Source organism: Chanos chanos, chromosome 14, assembly GCF_902362185.1.
Source record: "Chanos chanos chromosome 14, fChaCha1.1, whole genome shotgun sequence".
NCBI classification, from domain to species: domain Eukaryota; kingdom Metazoa; phylum Chordata; class Actinopteri; order Gonorynchiformes; family Chanidae; genus Chanos; species Chanos chanos.
The window spans coordinates 7,370,470-7,389,497 of record NC_044508.1 but is presented as its reverse complement, the minus strand read 5'-3'; the positions used below and the strand labels follow the sequence as shown (position 1 = coordinate 7,389,497).

The following is a 19,028-nucleotide window of genomic DNA, read 5'->3' as shown; positions in this document are numbered from 1 at the left end:
GGAAAGATATGATATAAATCTTGATATGCATGGGGAATATGCTTGCTATGGTAGACTGCAAAATATTAAACAGCTCCCGAAACAGGACTCAATTCTCCCTCAAGAGTCTTAGCTGAACCCCTTAACAGAAAAGGGAAATTATATATGAAGGCCTGCAGCATGAGTTCTCCTGAATGTACGCCATACCAATCGACGTGATGGAGAAGTTAGGATAGTACAAAGGCTAACAAGTGTCTATTAATTTCCATTGAGGTGAACTGTTTATGAAGAAGGGTTGCGTATAGTTCATTCACTAATGAGAGAGGAAATAACGGGAGATCCGGGGTTCTTGAGCTTTGAATGCGCTTGCGAAAAAACGAAAAAATATACTTTATTTCCTTTTTTATGTATGGTAACGTAGGTTGCTGACGCCCTTTTTTATTTTGGATTATTTGCTCTCAGTGCAAAACATCTAACAGAGATGTCATATTAGAAAACAAAATCAGCCCATCCTAGTACATCAAAACAGCTTTAATGAATCTCGCGCCGATGTAAACTGTGCGTAAAGCCTGGACATGAACATCAGCTTGCACGTTAGAATCGCTATACATGGAGTATAATGTCTGGAGAAAGAGAAAGATCCTCTGCCCTCTTGCCCAGTGGATATAATAACCAAGGTCAGTGCTTGGCCGAGACTTGTAACGTGTTGGGTATCAAATGTCTTTTGGAACAGTAGCCAGATACGAGGCTACTGTGCACAGTTCCGAGATGAATAAGGAGAACTGTACAGGCTTACTTGGCCTACCTAAAAACGGTCTTCTGGCAAGTAAAGAATGCCATGTAGACCATTTATATAGTTCTGCGTCTGAGGTGATAGAATGACAAGTACATGATTAGTTACACCAAAACCGTTGGCCGCTTACCCCCCCCCCCCCGATCCCCCCCCCGCCACCACAGACAAACACACACACACACACACACACACACACATTCGTCAAGAAATGCAGATACTGTAGCTGACAAATTACACAATAAATGTGCGTTAAAATGAATTCTGTTAGCTTATGGCCCTTCTATCACCAGAGGAGGAGAATATAGTCGCTATCAATATTGATATAAATTCCTCTGAATAACTACAGCACTGGAGAATTTATTGTTGTTTGCTAGGTATGATTTCATGTTCCGTATATAACATCCTGCTTAGCCTTCGTTATATCTGCTTTGTGTTAAATCCACCTTGTTCAACGTAACTTTCACAAAAAGCAAGTTTCGCGTTATAAAGTCGGGTTGAGGAAGTTCATTGTGGGTTTATGATGTACATTGCGCCATCTTCATGTACAGAGTTTTTTTTTCAGAATCATGCTTTAGGATCATATTCAATAGTGCTTTAACTCACGTAATTGATAGCAATAGGAAACAACACCACACTGAAGTGTTGTGGCCCAGTGCAAAAGAGCCTTCAACAACACCACTGATCAACTGTGATTGGATGCTTTGTTCTCACATGATAAACTGTTTTAGTCCCATGTTTTGTCCTATCTTCCCTTCTGTGAGCGCAATGACAGAAATGCTGTCCTGGAATTCCCCTTGTTGTTTAAGACAGGGTTGTGCAAAAACACACATTACCAGACACTTGAAGCATACAAAATACTTTTTTCGTGAAGTCAATTTGTGTTGAGTTGTGGGAGGTTGGAGACTTTTAATACGAAATGTAGAGTCTAACTTTATATATTTAAAAAATTAAGTGTCCTTTGAATTACTGCTTAATTTGCTAGAGTAATTTGTCAGTATTAGGCTAACTCTTTGGTACATTTAAATGTTTGTGTTTGATTAATCAATAAATGCTAAAATACAAACACTGTTTTATACTAAAATAGAATGAGGATAAATGAAATAGCCTTAGCTTTGAGACAGCTCATTATAGACAGAAAGAAAAAATCATCAGTGAATTATTATATTAAGACATTCGTATATACACGTTTCACTGGGGAATGATTGCCAAATTCACGTCTTAATTTATTCAAGAGAATTAACGTTGTCGTTTCGAAGTGATACAGCCTGCCCTCATTTGATGAGTTAACTTAAATTTCTGTGTTTGAGTTTGCTGCTGCAAATGAATTGGTTTGCACCTCGTTTGGTTAACGGTGGCTAAGCGACGCCTTTAGAACAGTTTAAAATCATAAATCTTACTAAGCAGTTGGAGCTATTGCAGTTGTTAATATTATTACGAAATTAACTGCAAATAGTTTATGATGTCTGCTTTTTTCTATCTATGTTGCCTGAAGTACAATCTGTCAGCGTTCCTCTTTGGATGTAGGCACGAAGAGGTTTATAAAAGTTGGCACTGTTTCACACAAGTTGTCCATGGCCGGATAAAGACTAGATCCCCGTTGAGGCAAAGTATTTTACAAAATAGCACATATTCCAAATGGAGGCTGATGCGACTGACGTTAAACTTTCATTTTCGTGTGCGTTTGAGGCACAAATAAATGAGACATCGAGCCCGAATAAAAGTAAGTGTGGGCCAGAGTAAAAAAAAACTTTATTATGTTACTTTTTTATTTTCTGATAAACCGGGTAGTTATCAGGTTTTACTAATCGCACGACTGAGCTGGGTTCTACTTTAGAAGTAATACGGTATGCAGCTAGGACAAGCGCACACCTGGCGCATACAGCGAGGCGCCAGTGGGAGTCAAAACAGGAAATGTGGCTGGTACTGCAAAACCCGCTGAAACCACACCGCACATTTTTAAAATAGCCTATCAAATAAATACATCCCTCAATTCAGATACATTCAGCGTAGCCTCCATATTGTTTTATCGTGATAACTGGGCCACAAATATCAGAAACAATGCCAATGAGTGCAAAATTTCACACAGAAATCCAGAAAAAAGATAAGAAGGTAGCGTGTCTTTCAAGGAGTAGTTAAGCAAGATTAAAGAAATTTAGGACAATGAAATTATTGTCGTCTTGAACATGCATTTAATATCTTATCCAAACGTGAGGCAACTTTTCTGCGCTCATGCTGTAATATCCGTATAACCGTGTTACTTAAGCATAATGAGTTATGTAAAGACTTCAGATTCAAGTATAGTATACGACTCCTGTTTACAAACAAATTTTGAGCAAAAGAAAATCTTATGGAAGATCTCTTTGTTGCTGAGTCGGTTATTAGGAGATATGAAGATTAGCTGGATATCCTCTTGACACGTTACACTGAAATAATATATCTCTCAAGTACAAATAAAACTGCTCTAACTTTAAAAGCCTTAAGAGAAAAATTCTGACGTATTATTACTAGTTTACAAATGAGGAAATGTACAATGTCTGTCACGGGTTTTTCATTTATGCGTAAAAAAAAATACAAATCAAATGTCTCGATTGCGCAACTTCACGCGCAAAAGTAAGAGAGCGTTCCTTAACACCTATTCCATTTTTAACAAGTTCTGAATTTCGTCTGTTATCACTTGAGTATTTACAAAGGACGCTTCCGACTTGGCAATGATTAAGTGAATTGATATCAACAGAAGCATCAAGATAAAACGAAGGAAGGACACGGGCATGTTTTGAACCACAGCAACTTGATATTTCACGAACACACTGTTCACTTGGAACACACTGGGGGAAAAACAGAAAAAAAAATCCAGTGTCTGATACACAAGTTCAAACAAACACAAATCATTAAATACCACAGATATTGACAGTTTTATATTTAATGTAATCTTTGCCTAATTTCGTATAAAAATATATTGGGTCTAGATTTCCTTTCTTAAGGGAACTTGCAGCTAAATGATAGATATGATCTTGAATTTTGTTCATGGTGCGTTTTTCTTCCATGGATTAACCTCGCTGGTTATCATATTGACCTTTCAGATTACTGTCCATGGAGACCTGCGTGATCATTTGCTTCAAAATGCAGGGGATCATCTCAGCAGTTTATTTGTGTCCGATAGCACCGAGATAAATAGCCAAAACAAATAGCGTTAAGCTGAAAAGAAAACAGAGTAGCCCTTAACTAGGTTACCGCATTAGATCCCCCGTTGCTTTTGCCCCGTTATTCAATCGCCAGTGTGTAAATTAGATTCAATGCAGTTGCTATCGCAGCAGCTTAACAAAATAACTTTTGTTGCTCTTCATTAATAATGAGGGTTTGATAAGCTGATAACCAACAAGATACTGTATGTGCGCGAGAAAGGTCAAGTGCCTAAGCCATGCGCACCTCGCCTTGTGTTTCACTTGCACACGGCTCAGCGGTTTACTCTTGCAGCTTCATTCGGCCACGGACACAAAGTGAGCCTTGTACAAGTTTCAACATGTTTTCTTACCAACATTTTGATTCAGATTTCCACTATAGTTTGACAGAGACAACAATAATAATAGTTGCGTTTTATCGTCATCTTTTCAAACCTGGTTCAACAAACAACGTTTACATGATGTATGTTAGGCTCTTAATTTTATTCTCAAACCATTCAAACTGTAATGCTGACATAGTTTAACCACAACAGTAACATATTAAACCTCAACTCGCTTACGCACATGTCAGCTTTATTCAATTAGTTGAAGCGCCCCTAAATTTGAATCGTGTCTAATAATATCTACCAGCGCTTGAGCGAGGCATAAAAGGGACCGGATTTGTCCGGAACTGTCCACTATTGCTATAAGCTCGTATCTGGGGAACTGGGGTGCCTCAATGTCAAGTAGCCCGGTCTATGAAGACAATAAACGCAAAAGTAGTGTGGATACAAAAACAAAATACAAAAACTAGGAAGCTGCACAACCAAAACGGTTCTGAGATCAGCTTAAAACCAGAGGACAAATAAACATTCGTACCAATGTATCCCCTTCACTTCTAAACAGTAAGAAAGTGCTTGATTAATCTGTTAGCCTCATTTTGTTTTTATAGCGATTATTTTTTTCGCATAACCTATAGGGCACAAGTTCGCATTTACAGTAAAAACTGAAGCACTTTGAAGACGGACATCCGCAGTGACGTTCACGAGTTTTTTTTTTTTTTTTTTCTTTCCTCAGTGAATTCAAATTCGGTACAGTGATTGACAAGGTCCTATTCAAATAAAACATCCAGTGGAAAGCGTGCACACTTTTTGGGAGCTCTGCACTGGAGGCGTGGAGGAGCGCCTACTTCTGACATTCTCTCCGCGGTAGCTTCTCCTCGAAGCTGACTAGCGAAGTCCAATGACATCACCTAGACACCAGTGAATGGGGGAAGTTCGCTTTTAAAAGCGAGAAAACCCTTTTTTTGTGGATGAGCGATGTTTTAATACAGGGGTACGTGTTTGGGCACATCCTTTTAATTGGAGCATAAAAGCAACTCTAAGCCAGACAGTGTCTTGCTAAATTCCGTGGGAATAGTTTGTTTTGAAAACACTGGAGCACACCACATCGCCAAAAAGGCCCCTTCACCAACGATAGTAAAGGCCGACGAGCATAATGTATGCTTCTAGTTGTTGTTTGTGTTTTTACTGTATGGAATAGCGCTGAGAGAGAGCAAGGGGAATACGGGGTTTCTGGACTCGATTTCTCGCCTATGGACGACAGCGGTCCCCTTTCTCCAAAGGCAAATGCTTTCAGTATTGCCTCTCTGATTTCAGCAGCGGAGCAAGCAGGAAACGCAGAATTTGACAAACACGGCACTGGTCCGGACAAGCTCCCTACACAAAACGGCTACAGAACTTGTAAAATGCACTACAGCACGGTCACCAGAGAGATGGAAGGTACGGCCGTACTCTTGTCAATAACCTTGTGATTTTGTGCTCTTGCTCCGAAATGTTGTCTTACTCGTCTCACACATTGCATTTGCATGTAGCTTTTAAGCACTTTGTACACTCTTCCACGTAAAATCATGCACATGATCCAACCTCCAAAAAGAGTATAAAAGCGAACTAATCCGTGCTTAATGCCCGAAAGGATTTTAAAGCTACGCACGATAAACCTACATAGGCTATCACAACCGTCTTTTCCCACTTGGACTGAGCGAAACCGTTCCACTTAACAAAAAAATAAAAACATCAGTAATGCAATCTCTTGCACAGTATATACTGTTGATATTGCAAATTCTTTCAACGAATGGAAAATAGGCGAATAATATAGTAAGACAAGGCTGTAGTTCGTAGTACCCAGCGGGTTTGGAAATGTCACAAGTTGTTTAGACAAATCAGTATCAACTTCAGTAAGCACTGGGATGCTTAGTGACGGCTGTGGGTGCGTGGGATATGAGTGTGTATTGGACTGACCGCAAAAACGCTGATAATAGGAAATAACATTGCAGCAATAAATGAGGGATTTATCTGCTTACTCTCCTTTAAAACAACATATAGCACGGGATTTTTTTTTCAGTTCGATCAGCTCACAACGTTTACCGTTTGTTTGTTCATGTAGAGTAGGTGTTTGTTTACCGTACTAAAAGTTTACACTCCGTCGTGCCAGCCAGCCATTCTATTGTTAGAGCATGCTGATGAGGGTGATACCCTTATCCAAAAGTAAATGGGTACCGGAAAGCCCATTAAAAAGGGGCGCACTTCACTGTCAATCAGTCTCGTCCCAAGGCGAGGAAAGCCACATTACCTGCAGTTCCTTATCTAAATAGAAATAAGAACCGGTTTTATCGTGAAGGGGAGGCCCTCTGCGGGAGATAAGAGAGAAGTCTGGATTTCAGTTTAGCATACTGCAGTAGCGCAGTGTAGAGGCCGCATGGAACACGTCTGAGGGCAGACCCCAGAAAACAAATGGAACGCGTAGCTGTACCCCAACGCTCATTCGCGTATTAACTTTAACTTCTTTTGTCAGAGAGAGAGAGAAAGAGAGTGTGTGAGAGAGAGAGAGAGAGAGAGAGCTTTAAGCAGCGACTGCTCGAATTTGAAAGCGAAATAATTTTTTTTTACCATACTGAAGTTTCGATCGAATACCTTCCTACAGTCAGAGTGGCTTTACTTTGGATACACAGCGAGAAGCAACGAGAAACTGTAAATGCACGAAACGGAAACCATTTTTAAAACTTTCACTTGGAAGAGGCGACGTGAAACTTTATGTCTTTTTTGACAACTGGCTTCAACATATCATACAACTGTTTGCGGTTGTTTGTTATTAACGAGTGCAGCACACAATAGTAAATCCGGTTTTTGGAATGATTTCAGCAATATCCAGTCCGTGGCTGACGCAGCTGTCCCATTTTTGCGATGTTGCAGCCTTCACGACGAGCAGCCTGAGTAGCCTCAATACACCGGGGAATTATCACCTCTCGCCATCCCCTGGGGACCCGTACGGCCAACATGAAACCCACTTCGAGCCTTGTCCAGCCGCCCAACACGGCTATAGCTACACGGGCTCGAACCCGAGCCAGGCCCAGCAGAGTGACACTGGCGCGTCGAACTGTTCTTCGTCGTCCTCGAGCTCCCCGCAAAACAAGACGTTAATAAAGAAGAACCCCAAAGTGGCCAATATTAACGTTCAGCTGGAAATGAAAGCACTGTGGGATGAGTTCAATCAACTGGGGACTGAGATGATTGTTACCAAGGCTGGCAGGTGAGTGTTACTGACATTCAGACTTGAAAGTTCATAACTCTGTTGATATCTAGAATTAATCTTGTGGTATGCTGCTGGTCCCGAACACATTCAACCTGAATCTACATAAACCGTGAAACTACATAAACCGTGTGGCGTACATACTTCATTTTAGAATGTGCCATTCACAAAAAAACAAAGAAGGAGACGGAACCTTTTAAAAAATTTATTTCACTTTCCCAATCACCGTCTGCTGTCATAACAAAACAAAACAAAACAGCAAGGCAACGATCGTACAGCAATAGAGAAAATGATATCTATTATTTAAATGGCTTTTAATATTTAGCTACAAATGAGCAACAAAGCCATAGCTATGCACATTCACGTTTGATTAAAATGTTCATTTTCAGAAATAAGCAACATGTAAGGGTATAAGCAAATGTAAACTAAATTAACATAGTCTGTAGGATGCCTCTGGAATATAAGTATAGTGGGAGAAAGGTTACACCAGAAAACGATGCACCGGTGCATTTCATTAACAGTTTGTGATTTGGGCAAATCAAAGAGCGAAAACCAATTGCGGCAAAACATTTTTAGTGGTGGGAATGCCAAACACTATGATGTGTTTTAGTGTACAGATTTAAAAGACCCGACAAGACTGTTGGCTTCTCACACAGATTTAAAAGGAGTTTGTGAGGCTCCCTCTGGATGTGACCTGCCAAATTCATAGATCTGACGGTAAATATAAATATTTCGCGCTGTTTAGAACTGTGCATGAACGGGTAACTATCCTAAGAGAGAGACTAATGTTATTGTTGTTGTTTTTCGATTTAGCGATCAGTAGCTACATGACACAGAACGATGCTTTTTCTTTCTTTTTTTTTTTTCAAAAATCATGGCTTTGTGCAAAGGAGTTCAATTACGTAAACATCGGTCATGAACGCGCGAGGCAGTAAAACAGCGAATGGTGCATTTAAAATCATAAAAGTTAAAATGCAAACGCAGTCTGCAACATTATAACTAGGCCCATGGCCTGTTATTAAATTCAATTACAAGACATCAGCTTATGCCCTCCCTTGTAAGCAGAGGATAGCCAGGCTGCACTTATGGCCTTTCTTTGGTGATGTAGGATGCGGTTGAAATGCCTACCGATTATTTAAACTGATAATGCCTCTGTTCAAACAGATAATGTTCACTGTTTGGACAGTGATCTACTAGCCTTTACTAGCGCACAGTTTATACACCATGCATTAAAGTGTCGAGTCGTTTTTCAAAACGGACATTTCTCTGTTCGTCAATTCATTCATCTTCTGCTCCTGCCACAAATGTTGTATCCTCGTATTCTCACGCTGTAAGCGATTTATTTATTATACGTTTACTTTTATCCATAACAACCATTACCGGGGTTGTGCTTACCTCTCAAACGAGAATTGTAAACTAGCAGCCGTAGGCCCAACTGTGAGTACACGTATTTTGTGTGCCGATATTAAGACATTTACTGTACAACCAAGTAACAGAAGTAAACAATTTAATCACAAAACGTCTGCAAGTATATGTTTCAGATTAGTCTCTTAAGATATGTAAACATGTGATCACCATATTTTACAAGCAGCTGCTTGACGCGGCAATGAAATTCAAGGACTGAAATATGTATTTTATGTAGCCTGCAAAAAATCGGCTAAAATCAAAGCTAATTGACTGTTCTTTGAGATGTACCGCATTAGCCTAAAACCTGTCAAATTTGTGTCCATGTCCAATGGACATTATCTCAATTTTCGTCAGGTTTTCACTCTTGGCAAATATAGTACTTTCTGTACGTGTGCGTAGACGCCCCTGATAATGGTCTTAGCTTATTGTTTAGTGCTTTACTTTCAAATTTAAACTTCCTATGAAGCAGAAGTACAAAAAATGCCATTATGAATGTGCCTATAAGACGTCTCTTAAAAGTATACATAGCCTTTACGATATAGATGTTTATATACATCATATTTATTTTAAATTTCTTTCACGATTTAAAGAGTACAGCAACAGAAATACATAGCACAATAAGAAAGAAGAAGAAAAAAAGAAGAAGTATGTCCAGGGATACTGCACGAAACTTTTCCTAACTCCCTGCTACTTTTTAGTCAGGCTGCAAAGGATCATCTGTCAGTCCAAAGACGCTCACAACATTGAATCCAAGTGAAGACACTTTAAGCGCTACTTTAACCTCACCAGTGCACAGCTTTGGCCTCAATAGAGAATGACGTTAATTGAGCGATGATTCTAGGATCAGTTTCACTAGTGTGCTTTGTAAAAAAAAAAATGCTCCTTGGTTCGGCTTAAATAAAAAGAAAAATACAATGTTTGGAACACAATGTGCAGAATGTGTGTGTGTGTGTGTGTGTGTGTGTGTGTGTGTGTGTGTGTGTGTGTGTGTGTGTGTTGGCATGCAGGTGAGTGTGTATGCGAGAGAACCAGACAGATGGATTGGATGTGTATGTGGGTCAATCAAAAGATGCCTACTCAATGCAAAATCCACCGACAGTTTTTCAAGAATGAAAAAATGAATAAATGATTGCACAGATTAACTCGGCAATGGAAGGGGGGCGAGACACAATTTTCGAACGTGATATACTTTTCTTTCAGACTTTGAGGCGAAATCATATTATGAGAGTAACATACAAATACCCTCGTGCTTTAGAATTTTTCCTTTTTCGAATTAGCGATATGTAACTTTAATGTTCAAACAAATTTAATATAAAATCAAGGCAATTACGGAGAAATAATTAAAACTAAGATGAGTTTGTGGTTTAATATTCTTTTGGGGTGTATTCTTTAGATATCCAATCCATTAGAAGAATATAGGATCTGGTATAATAACTGGATAAAACAGGTTAATGTACCAAACGAATAACTGTAGTGTGGACACTTGAGTCGTTTAAAGATCTAAAAGACACAAGATTCCTTCTGCTATGGAATCGAGGTATTGGAGATGTCTTCTTACATTAGGCCTACCTACATTTTCTATTCCAGGCGAATGTTTCCAACATTTCAAGTTAAAATATTTGGGATGGATCCTATGGCTGACTATATGCTCCTAATGGACTTCCTACCAGTCGATGACAAACGATATCGGTAAGTTATACCAAAAGATATGATAACTTTCCATTGCGCTACACTCACATAACAATAACAACCGGTTCAGCACACCTATGGAATTATGGAAGTAGAACGGAAAGCGATATGGTTCCCGCTTCCCCTTATTGTTGAATGAGGTATAATTACAAAGTGCGCCTAGAATGACAGAATCCACTGAATGTTTGTATCATCTCTCTCCCGTCCTCTGTTTTAATTAGGTATGCCTTTCATAGTTCTTCGTGGCTGGTAGCAGGTAAAGCGGATCCCGCTACCCCGGGGAGAGTTCACTACCACCCTGATTCTCCGGCCAAGGGCGCCCAGTGGATGAAACAAATAGTGTCTTTCGACAAACTAAAACTTACCAACAACTTGCTGGATGACAATGGACATGTAAGCACATGCTTCAAACGAGACAATAGTTACTCGGGAGCGACTCGGAGAGCAAAGCATTAGTGGTTATTGCTTTGGCGTTATTAAATGGGCTTCTTAGTGTTAGACAGCGTTTTAAATCAATGCATTGTATTTCGTTTAGAGTAATTCTGAAAGAGCAGGCTACAATTCAAGTCAGCGTGTTTCTCAGTGAAACTGGATGTAATATTTCAGTGAGGGTCGCAATTATTTTGTTAGGCCCAACTGAGGCAACATTCCATAATGAATTCTGGTAGGCTACTTGTTATAAATGTAAAAAAAAATGAATAATACGACATCTTAAAATATTGTGAATAATGCAACCACCTAGTTATCAAAACATAGCTATGTCTGTGCATATCATTCTTTATGTCTATGGAGTATGAAGTTAAAACAAGTTATCCAAAAAATGCTAAAGCACACATGCATCCGACCCATTAAGATGGTTAATCACACTTCGTGCTGTTTTGCGCCAAAAATGGAAACAATGGACCCATTTCACAAAGTTGTTCATGCAGGAATGAGTCTAATGCTTAGCCGCCCGTCTGTTTTTCTTGCAGATCATTCTGAACTCCATGCACAGGTATCAGCCTAGATTCCATGTGGTCTACGTTGACCCACGAAAAGACAGCGAGAAATACGCCGAGGAAAATTACAAAACATTCGTCTTCGAAGAAACTCGCTTCACGGCAGTCACAGCATATCAGAACCACAGGGTGAGACTTTAATATTATTTCTAGCGTACATTTTGTGTACAGCATTGTTACTTGGCTTTGAATTTGCTTCAGCTTTCTAACTAACTAGACCCAGACAGCAAGCGGCTCCCGTTTCCAAGGAACGTTCTATATTGTTGGCTTTCTTTTTTTTTTTATTTAGTTTCTTTCTTTTTGACAGTACATCTCACTGCGTACAGTTTGGAACCCCAAAATGCCTGTTAACATATTCAACGCAGTCCAACGTATCGCAGTCCTTGCAAATGTATTGTATCCCGCGGTACATTTTCTATTGGGAAATCAGCGAACGGGTTGTCTCACATTCTTACATATCTTGAGTTTGGCGTAGGCTATTTCCCACTATTATATTTGTTCAACAGTTGGCTATTTGCCCTCTTCAGTTAAAAAAAAAAAACAAACAAACAAAAAAAAAACCTGATGAACAGAAATAAAAGTATAGGCCTACATCTGATGATTGTTTTCATAGAACATCTATGATAACACATTCCCCCTACGTAAAACGTTTACTACAAGTGCGTTTTGTCAAAAGAAAGTTATTTTTGTAAAATTGAGTGGTCTATTAAAATAGACTTTAAAACTTGAGGCAGTATGTCGAAAGGATAGTTTTTCTTCCATTATGTACCATATCCCTGATGCTCCTGCACAGCTGTCCAGTTTTTTTTTTCTTTTTTTTTTCTCCCCCGTCTTTGTTTCCCCTGCCGTCTTTCCTGCTCTGTCTTCTATCAGTTTGACCTTTCGTTGTCAAACTCCTGCCGAGGGGGTTTGCGTTTGTTTTTCAACTCATTCCGGAAAATCAAGAGCACATATCTTCATCCACGACCGTGCAAAACGTTTGTGCCAATCAAATCAGACGCGCTCAATCGCGAAGCTGACATTTTGCACGATTTGTGTATGGTATTTGTTTAACATGTAAATTATCCAATTATTCACTGGGATGGGGCTGAGATAAAAAAAAAAAAAAACAAATATCAATAACATCGTAAGGATGTACTGTGGTGATAATAAAATCACACCTAACGCTCGTCACTACTAACTCATTTTTATTAATTTACTTTTTAAAGGGTTTTTTTCAGTTTAGTTTTCTAATATTTAGTATAACCAACAGAAAACGCGCGCATAACGAAAGATCATTTTATGAATTCCCCTACACCATAGGCCTAGCTGACCTGTTAATTGTAGCTTTAGGATAATTTTTTTCTCTGTAAATGGTCGCAGGTAAATGTATCATTTAAGAAGTAACAGTGTATGTATTGTGAATGATACACAAACATTAGCTAAACGAATCTGTTGCAAGTGAAGGTTTTCAATCGTGCGTGATCCTAATGGCCTTCTTTATCCATTTTGTTTCAGATAACCCAGCTAAAAATCGCTAGTAATCCTTTTGCAAAGGGATTCAGAGACTGTGACCCTGAAGACTGGTAAGTAAACTTTGTGTTTGTTCCATCAGCGACCTTATGTGCAGATTTTTCTCTGTTTCTGAGCGAGGACGAAACAAATAAAATAATAAACCTGCACTGAGATTGTTTTAAAAACTATCTGCCCACCAGTTATTAATCTGCAGTAATAGAACAGATAATAGAAAGCATGTTTATAATCCAAATCGAATACATCCAGCAATATAAACATGAATAAGAATGTTCTAATAATCCGCACATTTGTGTAAAGCAATCTGTAATCTATGAAGAATGTGTATTGTAACGTAAACAAAGTTTCTCAATATTTAGTCTAGGATTGCAATCAAAGTCCTAGCCAAGGTTAAATAAACACTGTAAATTACAAGAGTATTGAGTATTGAAATGTGTCTGAATATTGAGTATGTTGTAATGTAAGCTGTAACCTATGTTTTCTGTTGCTGTGGAAACGGGTTCTTACAATTTGATCCAGTATTTGCCATTTGTCTATATATACGTCATACTGTGGAAGACAGTCACTTTATTGACTATAGATGAGCTAATAGTGAATATGTATGGTCTGTAAACATGTATAGCAGATGTGCGTGTAGTGAGTTTTCACGCTGAGTTTGTGTTTGTTATTGTTTACGTTATGTTGGGTTATGTTTAGTGTTGCTGACGGTGTCATGTCTGTTCTAGGCCCAGGAATCACAGGCCTGGTTCACTGCCAATAATCAGTGCTTTTGCTCGAACCCGGAACCCGATGTCTTCTCCCCCACAGCAGAATGGCACTGAGAAAGGTTTGCATCCCCCTCCTTCTGTTTCTCCCTTTCGTCTCTGCCTGCAGTTCTTTCGTTAATATAAATTGCTCGTCATTTCAAAGGGCTAAGAAACCAAGTAAAAGAATCTGTCATCCTTTGGAATCCGGCCTGAGTGGGTTATAAGTTAGTTTGCAGTTATGACGTGTCCTGATTTTTTCAGTAACAGTTTCTAATGCGCTACATATGAACATTTGTCCTGTTACAGGATTGTGAAACATTAGCTGAACCTTAAATAGATCAAACCAGAATAAACCAGAAGGACACACGTGATCTAACAGACCTTTTTTACCATCTTTATCAATGTGTGTGCGTATGTGTACACACACACACACACACACACACACACATATGCGTGTGTGTGTGTGTGTGTACCCATGTACATACAAACATACAGACATAAACTAAAAAAAAAAAAAACCCTCAAAAGTTTGTGATTTAACTATGAGCTCGTTCAGAAAACTTCAGTCAATTTCATATACTATTTAAGTGCAGTTATGCACAGCCACAGAAATCTTGAAACATTATAAGGTAGAAAATAAGCTTAACACATCAGAGGTTCTTTAATGTGGTTCATTTTTACTGATGTGGTGCAAAATGTGGAATGATCTATGTGTGAAACAATAATGTGATATACTACAAATGAGAAAATAATAAACATCAATCATTGCTTTCAGACACCATTTTTAACTGAGTGACCCAATTATTTCAACAGTGCACAGACACAGTTTTCATTGTGGTTGGGTTGTGAGCACGTAGCACACGGGACAGAATAAGCTTTTAGCGAAAATGAGTATTTTTGGCTAATGGTCTTTTGAGAGCATTCAAAAATTGTTGTTCCATTGTGACATAAAAGGCTCTTTTGTCTCCACCAAGAAAATGAATGTTTAATTCAAATATTTTTGAATCGCAGCGGTCGTCCCCACCCTGTTAACTCTCTCATTTTTTTTTTTTGTTATTGCTCTCTCCTTCCATTGCAGAAGACAATCGACGGGAATACGAACGTGACCCCAGTGCCACGCCCATCCACGCTGACCCCGCCCATCAGCTGATGTCACGTGTGCTGAGCCCGGCCCTGCCCGTGCCAGGAGGCCTCCACCCCGTTCCCCTCACAGCCGGGCACAGGAGCCCCCCTCACGAGCTTCGGATCGAGGGTCACCCCCAACCTCCGGACACGCTGCACCATCACCCCTACAAATACCCCACCACGTACGAACACTACTTGGGCACCAAGACTCGACCATCCCCCTATCAGATACCAGGCATAAGAGGACATAGCTACCACCCGCATATGAACCCAGCGTCGGCCAACATGTATTCTGCCACCAGTGGGCCAGCTAACTACGATTATGGGCCAAGATAATGTGCATGGCTGGACTGCCTTTGCCGACAACAAGAGCCTTTTTGGACGTAGAACGTAGACAAAACAAATACTTAAACACACACACACACACACACACACACACACACACACACACACTCACGCTCGAACACAAAGAGGCACGCACGCTCACAAAACCGTGCGTTCCACAACGTGTTGAAGTCGAGGGGGAAAGGTGTCATTTCTGAGATGGACACTCTCAAATAAGGGAAGAAGAAACGGCCATATTTATTTAAGCGGAACTCGTATCCTGGTGGGAACTAAAGACAAACGCTGGGGGATCTTAATTCCTGATAATAAAGTGGGAGAACTTAACTGAGGCAAGTAAAGCCTGGACAGCGTATGCGGCGGAAAACAATGACCAGCAAACACATAAACCCAGAAGAAGGCCCATCACAATGGACATGTTATCACAGACTGAGATTGAATTTTGTGTTGGATGCACTTTTTGTCTCTTTTTTTTTTTTTTTTTTTGCTTTAAAAAAGCCATAAGTTATATACTCCTGAGCCCACCATGCTTCTAGATAGACCGAATATTTGCATGTTTGCGATCATCCAGAGGTGCACAGATGCCTTGAGATGTTGTTTTTTTTTTTTTTTTGTTCCTTGATTGAACTTGAGTCGTTTGGAAAGGCTTCTTCTACCATAGCACTGAGTTACAGCAACCCCAGTGAAATACAAAATGGACACAATGACCTTGCTGTACCTGTAAAATAAACATTAAAATTCTTTACTTTCAACATCACTTTTTCCATTACCTCTTTAAAGTATCATGCAGTTTTTCCAGCAATTTTATCTAATTTCACTCACATGTTTGAATTGGAGTAAAGTGAAGGCTTGAACTAACTGCCAACAACTCAACCAACTCATTAATATATGTTTAGGTTGAAAAGGAGGTAATACACTACCACAAAATTCAAACGAAAGTGCTGCAGTAAGCTTAAGGACGTTTTAAGTCGTTACTCATTTTCACCCTCGTGCATACTCATTCACAAACCTTTTTTGAAACAAGTGACTTCATTTCTGTCTCAAATAAATCTTTTTTTTTTTTTTTTTAGTACTAGGATGCATACCTGCAAATCTGGAGTGACTGTAAAAAAACTTTCCTCCAGTTTAAGGAGAGCTATTAATTTTAACAATTTAGTTTAAAACTGATTTATATTGACGAAATCAGCATTCAATCATGTCGAAACTGGTGCCAAGGAAACTAAGAAGAATCTAATAACGTCTTTTTTTCTTCTTGGAATCAAACTAGATTCACTTTGCATCTACGGAATTTTAGTAAATAAATACAGCCGATATTTCAATGAAATATAATCAGGGGTAACTTCAGATTCGATATACATTCTTAAACGTAATCTAGCGAAGTGGTTGTCTGAATGTTAAATATATTTTGTCATGAATTACGCTTCTTTCTTGTCATGCGTTACATAATTAGCACAGTTGAAATTAACATGTAGGCTAACTTTATAAACATCAAACAGTAAATTCCATAACTTCAAAAGGCTGGGAATGCAAACAAAACCGTCATTCTTCTCTCATTCGTCTTATCAGTCCGATTGATAGCGGGTGTGACTTCAGAAAAGTCTAAAATGATCAGTCACCTCGCTTTACTTAGGAAAACAATATATAGGGTTTGAAATAACCGAATGCTAGTTCTCCAGAAATTATTCAGAGGCGTCAGACGCGAAAGAAAATGACAGATTATAGAAAAAGGAAAGCTTACGGGTTAAAGCAGCTGAGACTTTAAATAGGTTTCTTTTTTATAATAATAATAATAATAATAATAATAATAATGGCGTCTCTCACAAATAAAATGTGTATATAAAAGTTTTAGCAGAAATCAAGATATCAGTTTATTAACGCAAATGCGACAGTTTCCTGGTTGTGAAAAAGAACTTTAGTATTCCAAATGACCTCTGACTGCTAACGACTTTCCGAGGCACCAAAGGTTAAACAACGTTTTCAGCAATTTTGGAGGACGACTAATTGGACGTATAATTTTCGTCTCGGGTACGAGTTCCATTCTCACATTCGACGGACATTTTCGCTTTTTTGTTTGTTTTTGACCAGTTTTCCTTCATCAAAACTGCTATTTTATTTCGCTTTCATTCGTAGTACTTTAATGCAAATTACCGTTACACCGTGGTAGGCTACACAGCTGTCAATATGGACTACATGCTACATATAACCTGTGTGGAATCAGGTATAATATTTATTAGTTTTACTCCTTCTAATTAAATAAATGTGAAATATAACATTTTATGTCGACCGTTTTAATTAGTCTAAACTGTGACCACTAAAAACGCCACTAAAAATTAATGTAAAGTATATCAAAAGATGAACAAGTGCTGTGATTGCTCCATCATCATCTTCCACTGTTATAGTATTTTTCATACAAGTCAGTAACATTTAACGACTGTATATTTGTGGACATGTACAGCACATATTTCCCTGGTCTAATATTTCAGGTTCCGGTGCGACTTGAGCAGGAAGCGCCAGTCTGGAGAATTGAGGCTCCCTTCGCGTGAGGCCGGTGTGGGCTGAAGGTAATGAGTTTGGTCCGACAGGATGAAGGGGACATCGGGACCCAAGACACTTCCGTTAGACAGTTACAGCTGTGTTATTCCTTGCGGTGTTTCGCCTTGATGTCGGGTCAGCGGTCACCCAACCTGCGCCGCTCTCCGACAGAGACGACTGGCAAAGGGACCCGCAGGTGAGGAAAGGATCCATGGCCATCTGAATGAAAGACTGACCGCTGCTTTCAAACACCAAAGAGGAACTCTCTGAATACTTATTATTTATGTACTGGAAGTTATCTGTGCTGTTCAAAAATAGGCTTACAGTATACGTGAGAAGAGAATTGCGGCCGCCGAGGTACCTCTTATCCCAAAGGAAACATTTGCGCATGACAAACGGTGATGGATCCCGATGAAAAACGTCAGCCAATTATGCCGACCTCAAACCGACCGAAATATTTTAAATATACCTCATATAAATTGACGTATAAACCCGGTTGTTTATCTAATATCAAGTTAATACTTTACAATTAAATATGAAACAATATTTCATATCAGAATTTTTTAAGACGGGAAATTATGTGAACAAACAGTTAATTTCCTCTGTTTTGAGATAAACCTGAATTATTTATTATGTACTAACTTACCACAATTAAAAAAGTAGGAGGGGCTGGAGGAACAAAGTGGTTGGACAATTTAGTTTTTAATAATGCAATTATTTCATAACGACGTGAAGCCATCTAAAGTTCCTAAGGGGAAAATAAAATGTAACTTGTTCTTCAGTTTCAAGAGGTATATAAACTAATTTCTTTGTATACTGGTGCATGAGATGTCTAGAAGTGAACAAATGCGTGTGTGTGTGTGTGTGTGTGCGTGAGAGAGAGAGAGAACAGATGAATGAAAGCAGGAGTGGGTGAGTGAGTGAACGAGTTAATGAGTGACTGAGTGAGTGAGTGACCATGTGTGTGACTGTATGTCCGAGTGAAAGAATGCCTGGAAGATTGTCTGAATAACTGTATGAATGAGTGAGTGAGTGAATGCATAAATGAATAATGGTACAGGGGGTATTCCTTGACACTGTGCATCATCTGGAACCTCTGTTGTGACAAACCTATCAGAGATGGTTGGGTTTGTTTTTCATTTGAGTGCATTTTTCCATT

The 19,028-nt window shown here is 39.1% G+C and overlaps 1 protein-coding gene across 1 annotated transcript; it reads left to right on the top strand.

The window, feature by feature from the left end:
- Positions 1-5,677: 5,677 nt before the first annotated feature.
- Positions 5,678-15,331, top strand: tbx1 (T-box transcription factor 1). The gene is made up of 8 exons (XM_030791884.1): positions 5,678-5,711; positions 7,182-7,518; positions 10,513-10,614; positions 10,836-11,007; positions 11,586-11,741; positions 13,110-13,177; positions 13,850-13,950; positions 14,949-15,331. Exons 1-8 carry the CDS (start codon positions 5,678-5,680, stop codon positions 15,329-15,331), a joined length of 1,353 nt encoding a protein of 450 aa, XP_030647744.1.
- Positions 15,332-19,028: the final 3,697 nt, after the last annotated feature.